At 33.0% G+C, this 7,290-nt stretch overlaps 1 protein-coding gene across 1 annotated transcript; it reads left to right on the top strand.

The window, feature by feature from the left end:
- Window positions 1–250: 250 nt before the first annotated feature.
- Window positions 251–3,569, top strand: LOC143629314 (uncharacterized). The gene is made up of 7 exons (XM_077098621.1): window positions 251–453; window positions 1,182–1,323; window positions 1,414–1,561; window positions 2,086–2,161; window positions 2,233–2,344; window positions 2,434–2,525; window positions 3,214–3,569. Exons 1-7 carry the CDS (start codon window positions 421–423, stop codon window positions 3,259–3,261), a joined length of 651 nt encoding a protein of 216 aa, XP_076954736.1. The 5' UTR covers window positions 251–420; the 3' UTR covers window positions 3,262–3,569.
- Window positions 3,570–7,290: the final 3,721 nt, after the last annotated feature.

Raw genomic sequence — 7,290 nt, 5'->3', positions numbered from 1 at the left:
GAGATTAAATTAATGTATTTTTCTAATAAGTTATCATTTAAAAAATGAAATGATTACTAAGAATATATCCTTGTTATCATTTCCTTTCCTCTAATTTCATTTTAACTCAAAAATACACCTGATTAAAAAAAATTCGTTCATTCTCTTTCCTTTCTTGTTATTTCCTCTCCTTTCTTTTTCTTTACTTGGAAAGCAATAAACATTTTTATAATAATTGACATGAAAAAAAATAATAAAAAAAGTTAACCGAAAATACACACACATTTGAGAACAACGATTTTGACAAATTGAAAGATTTATCGGAGCATGTCTTCTGATTCGTGCAAGAACGAATAATTTCCCCAAAATATCAATCAATTCGCCTGTTGTTGTTGTTGTTGCAGTCTATTCATTTTTCAGCAATTAGCATTTGATTCATCAATGGATGTCGATCCTAGACAGTACGAACAAATCGTAAGTTCCATTCATCCCACTTGTTTTCCATAATATCAACAATCAATTCCTTCCATTAATTTGTTATGATTGATTTTATATTTTACCCAAATGGTATTATTGAAAACCTAATATATGAAATTGCTCAAAATTTGATTGAAAATTTGGTGATGGTTCAACTTTTGAACTTCAATTTGAATAGATTTTAGACTTTTGAGCCTTAATTTAGGTTTATTTAGATGTAGAATTTAGGGACACACATTCAGGTGATTTCATGCAAAGTTGTGATTTTTATCATTGGAATGACTAACTGATGTGTGTTCTGGATAATGTCGAGACGGTTTTGAAGATTTGTTTTAAAAGTCAAGGCTTTTCTCAGAAGGTTTTAATGATAAGAATGCATGTAGTCATTAGAGGCATTCTTGATCATGCCCCATTTAACACTAAAACGGTCAACAATCCACATTTGAAGACAAATTACAAAGTTGACATAGTGTTTCGTTTAACGAGAATGTTTAATTCAACGTTTGAACAAATGCTCTACTGCTTTTTAGCCTGTTAAACTAAGAAATTGATTAAGGTGATGTCAGATGCTAATCGATGTGTACAGACATCATTATATTACAGAGAATATAGTTTGGAGCTTGTATATAGGATGCGCTTTGTTTCAAAGCTTTTATGTTTATTTTTAGTCAGGGCTATAATATTTGCACTTTTATTACTTCATCTTTCTAATATAAACGTGGCAGAAAATCAATGGCAAAGACAGTCACAATATCATCTTATCATATCTCATACACGGTTGCTTTAAAGATACTGTGGAATCCCTTGTTACTTCTACTGGATTAAAAGTATCTGCTGCTCAGTTAGAGGACATGGAGAAAAGAAAACGTAATATTAAAGCTTTATAATGTTTAAACTTTAAACTTTTAAATACAGCTGCATTGTGTTTCTTTCAATTTAATATTATGACACTTTCAGGAATTTTACACCTTGCATTAAACGGGAATGTGTTAGGGGCTATTCAGTTAATAGAACAGATGTCACCCGACCTACTTGAAAATGACAAAGGCCTTCTTTTTGATCTCCTAAGCCTTCGTTTTGTTGAACTTATTTCCTCGAAGAAATGGTGAGGACCAATAATCATATTAACAGCTTGTTTATTTGAAGCGATATGTACTTTTTAAATTAGAACAAATTACTCTTTTCGTCCTTAAGCTAAGGAAATAACAGTAATTATTTTTTATATTCATTTTTTGTCGTAGTGTACATTTTTTCCACCAACGGACTTTAGATTTCTTTTGTTAAGTCCAGTCAAATGCTTTGCACATGAAGGAAATTTAGGCAATTAACCCTTTTAAATGAAAACAAAAATCAGATATATTTTAATATTTTCATTAAATATGTAAAAGGACCAAACTACCCTTATGTGCAAGGCACATGACTACGTTTAACAGAAAAATCTAACGGTTGTTAGAGACTTAGAGGAAACGATGTAAAATGTGGAAAAAAAAACATGAACATAAATGCCTATTTCTGTTATTCACTTAGTTTATGGATGAAAAGTGAATTTTACTATATAGCCGAAGGGCGAAAAATGTTACTTGTTCTTTAAATTATTTAATTTTAATATACATACATAATCCTTGGCAGCACAGAAGCTCTTGAATTTGCTCAAGCCAAGTTGACCCCTTTCGGTAAAATGCAAAAGTATGTTGAAAAGCTAGAAGTATGTTTCTTTTTATTAGTTATATTGACTACCTTTTTAGTTTGGTAAATAAATGACTTGCTTTCATGAAGGATATTATGGCTTTACTAGCTTATGAAGAACCAGAAAAATCACCTGTGTTTCATCTACTTAGCTTGGAATACAAGCAACAAATCGCAGACAACTTGAACAGAGCAATTTTGGGTGTGTATGTTTTATGATTTCTTGTTTTTGTAATTGTTTATATGGTTTTGGTGTTATATTAACTCTCATTTGCTTCATGGTACTGTCAGCACATGCAAGTAAGCCAAGTTATTCAGAACTAGAAAGGATAATACAGCAGGCGACTGTAGTTAGACAATGCTTAAATGGAGAACCTGGAAAGGTAAACTAAAACCTTTTTGCTTTCTTTTGGTTCATGTATAAATTGCTTGATCACTTTGTCTATTGAAAAAAATAGAGTGTAGATATGTAAGAGATTCTTCATTATTGGTTGTTGATGTAAAAGTTATAATACATGTGATTTATGAAAAGTGCATTATCATCACTACTAAACATATTATTTTATTTAAAGCAATTTAAGTGGTCATTTGACCCGTTAAAGCAATTTAGTTATTATTATTATTATTATTATTATACTAAAGCAATTTAGACATATTCTTTTATTTATTCAAATACCTGTACTTGACCATTTTCTTTATAGTTAGATACTTAGATCTTATAATATAGCCCTTTTGACCCGTTAAAGATGAAAATAACCATATCATTTTTGATATGTAAGAGACTGCATTGTCAATTTTTTGAAGTAAACATTGTACAATAGATGTGATTAATCTGGTACTTTTATTTTCTATCTTTTCCGTTTTTTTTATATATTATATCATTATAACAACTGTATTATCATCACCACTAGACATTTTTTCTATTATAGCAATTTAGGTGATCTTGTATTCAAATACGCTTCAGATGACTTTGGATCTGCCAGTTAACCCGTTTCCTCTATAGTTAAATCTATTAATATAAACCCATTTGGCTTGTTAAAGATAAGCATAACCCGTATATTTTTGATACAGGATGTAGCGTCACCCCCTTTCTCTTTGAAGGATTTTCTGAAAGGCTAGATTTGCGAAAACAATATCCTTCTGGTTTGATTTTTCTTACATGCCATGGGTTTGGTTTAACATGGTTTTATGTTTAGTTGAGGTCTCATGGCTCGTTTTCTGTATAAAACTGTTGTAATATTCAACTCGTTGGGGTGGAAGAATACCCTGATCAATACTTGATGTTGTTAGCAGTGTTGTTTCTTGAGGTAAAGATTCATTTGTAAGAAACTGTATTCCCATTTCCATGGGGGTAAAAGAAACTTGGATTGTATTGTATTGTATTGTGGACCATGTTTCATTGTGTTGGTGGTTGATGTGCATGCTTTCTTTGAAGGTTAATATAGCCTCATGCAAAGATGGTGCTAATTCACTTATGTGGCAGACTGGCATTGGATTAGCCACGAATAAAGTGTTTTCTTAAATAAAAATATATAAGTCATGAAAGCATTTCTTTTTAACACTTACCACATTTATTCACCATGAAAGCATTAGACTTCAATAGTTACCATTAGACCCTTGTGAATACTAACAGTTGCATTTAGATCTCTAACACAATCCTAACTCTTTGTATCATTACACTTTAATCCTTTTGAATCCATTCTACATCAACACACTCTTGGTGGTTTTGTCGCGTAATGAACATTTTCAAATTCAAAACTTTGGTTGGTGCTTTTAGAGTAACCGTGAATTGAGAGAGAGAAAGAGTTGCATAAACAGAATGGCAAAAAACCATTTGAATCAATTTATACAACCTTTATATTGTAAACAAAAAAGGGGTTTTTTCGAAGTCGAAGGTGTCAATGGAACAATATATTTATAGTTAAATGTTCCATCTTATTAGTGATCAAATGATCTTAAAAAGTGCAAAAAAGAGTTGTATAAAGTAAACACAATCTTTAATTCTTATGGAATATTACGGGCAAATGGAACCAAAGTAACAGAGCCAAACTGAAACAAATATTCTGTTATGTTTCAAAAACATTCTACTTTATGTACACACTTTTATTGATTTTGTGCAAGTTGTTTTGTAATTGAATATATCGTCTGAAATTGTCGATATTGTAATTACACTTGTCGATATTGAAACAAATATTCTAAAATTGTCGATATTGCGGAATGAATACAAATGGTTGCTGAATGGAATCAAGGCCAAATTATTCCCAAGTTCATCCCCAAGCAGTCATGAACCCTTCTCCTACTTTGCTACTGCCCGACATACACGACCACCATGAAGAAGAGACGTGAACAGCATCGAAAAACTCCTCGGATGTAGTGGTTTCGCCAAGGTCTACCAAGGCAGAGACATCTTCACTGACCAAATTGCCATGAATCTTGATCGAACTCACTTCGCGATTCGAATGACGGTTTTAAACAGAGATGGAGATGAAAACATGACCATAAAATAGTTAATTCAAAATTATTACTTTTTAAATTTTAATACTTTAGATTCTAATTTCTAATATATTATGTAGTTATGATATTATCATTAATGAATATAAGTCTAGTTTGTTTAAAATCTTTTATATCTTTTAAATGAGATTAATACTAAAATCTTCGTAAAGATGTAAAATAGTAATTTTGCATGTTTAACATATACATTCAAGTTGATAATTTAAGGGGTTTTTTACATACACTGTATGATGTTTCCAAAACACTCATCTAATCCGCCACATATCGGGCGATCCGCCACACATTGGTGGGGTCTTTTAGAAATATGTGTTTTTTTTATCTTTTTGTTGTCTTTTTTCATTATTTATTGTTTTTTTTGTCTTTTTGTTGTCTTTTCTTTTCTTTTTATATTATTAATCTTCAAAAAAAAAATACTTTTTAAATATTTTTCATTCTAAACCAAGTTTCAGGTAAAACCGAGTAAAAGTCGAACTTCTCGTTTGAAAGAATGTGTTTTTTTTCCTTCTTTTTGTCTTTCTTTTATTATTTTATTGTTTTTTTTGTTTTTGTTCTCTTTTTTGTATTTTTATTTCTTGATTTTGTTAGTTTTGTTTTTGTGTTAGGTCGTATGTAGTGGGCAGCGAAATAGGGCGAAAAGAAGCGATAGGGAGCGCAAACACCCCCTGGCGGTTTTAGGGGCAATAGGGGGCGGGGTTTTTGTTGCCGTTAAATATTATTATTATATTAAAATTTGACCGTTGGGCCCCAAACGGTCATTTATAAAAAAACAAAATTAATTAAAACAATATATACATATATGCATATACTATACTTCTTCTTCTCCAAACTCATATCCATTTCATACACTACATATAACCAAATTCTTCATAAATACAACAAAAATGAATCCTAAAAACCACCTGAACCACCCATTCCCTCCTTTCGGTCAATTCCATGGTTCGCAAAACCAACCGAACGTAAACATGCAATGGAACCCGAACACCCAAAACCAACCGAACCAAAACTACCAGTTTCCTTTTCCCGACCCGAACCTAAACATGTATGCCAACTACCTCATGCCCCAAAACCTCATGTCGGTGTCCGGGTCTACCCAACCGAGGGAGCCGATGGCTCAACATGATACATACAAGCAATTGACCGAAGAGGAGGAAGTAGCCCTCGCAAGGACTTGGATCGTCATTTCAGAGGATCCCGACGCTGGTAAGTTTTTTAATATTAACTATTTATATAATTTTATATAGTGTTTATTAAAAATGTATACTAACTGTGACAAATAATTTTAATATGTAGCTAACTTTCAAGCCTTCGGGATATTTGGAAAAAGGTATTTGAAGCTTGGCTCGCGCTAACGGGTAAACCCGAAGACTACCGAGGTAAAGAAGCGGTTCAAGCCAACTGGAAGGGCCTTAATTCCGATTGCCAAAAATTTACCGGGTTATACAACCGCTTGCGCGGGACAGGTTGGCGTAGCGGGCAAAATGACGCCGACATTCAATCCAAAGCGTTAAGCGACTTTCGAGCTCAAGGGGCAAACCGGATGGCGGATCGGGAAAGTGTTCAAGCATCTAAAATGTTGGGAAAAAATAAGGCTATGCGCGAAATGGAATGGGGCACCCACCGTTCCGGTCGCTCGACGAGCCAACTCATCATCCCGGCCTTCAAAAAAGTCGAGGACATCGTCGTCGAAAAATCCGAGCACACTAAACACACCCTACGATGCTCGTAAGTTTAACCTCGTTGACGAAAATGACGCGGCTATTTAGACAACGACGACCAAGTACATGAGTTGCCCGCGATAGAGCAAGAACAAATAATACAAATAAAGGGGAGGGTTCGTCGTCTTCACGATTCAATACGACGTTAGGTGAAGAAGTCGAACATCTAAACGAGGTGTTCAGTCGTTTCGAAACACATTCCGTGGAAATGGGAAACGACATGAAAGCATCCAACAAATACCACGAAATGCTAGCACAGACGTTTGAACTACGACAAATGAAAAAATACTACGAATCCCTCAAAGCGGACGTGTTACACGAAGAGGCCGCATTATTGCAACGACGACGAATTGAAAAAATACACGAATATTATGGATATTAGTTTTTTTTTGTTATGTATTTTTTTTGTATTTCTTTTTTAATTTTAATGTATTTTTATTTAATTAATTAAGTTAATGAGTTTTTATTTGTTTACTTTAATTATTAAAAGAAAATAATAAAAAATTGGTGACCCTGTCACACCCCCATTCTAGGCCTAGGAGTATGATCAATAGTTGGTACCATATTTGTGAATAAATCAGAGTTGCGGTTATTAGCGGAAGACTTTATAAAACATAAGGATCGATATTATAAATATTTACATTACAAAAGAACGAGACAAAAGTCTCGTTTAGTATTTACTTGTTTATATGTTTTACAAAAAGATTATATTTTCATATTTAAACAAAATTATCCGAGCCATCGGATTTCTTGAGCGTCTTCGTTCTTCAAGCTCTAATTTACCTGCAAAATGTTATAAAATACGTCAGCAACGAATGCTGGTGAATATGCTGACGCTAAAAATATTTTCTTTACTTGACTACCCCTCGAGACCACGTAAGCCTCGGCCCATCTTGGCTTAGGAATAATCAAATTAAACAAT

Source organism: Bidens hawaiensis, unplaced genomic scaffold (genome assembly GCF_021521415.1).
Source record: "Bidens hawaiensis isolate Kalapana, Puna unplaced genomic scaffold, B.hawaiensis_p1.1 tig00005181_1, whole genome shotgun sequence".
Taxonomy (NCBI): domain Eukaryota; kingdom Viridiplantae; phylum Streptophyta; class Magnoliopsida; order Asterales; family Asteraceae; genus Bidens; species Bidens hawaiensis.
This window is presented reverse-complemented; position numbering and strand designations above follow the sequence as displayed.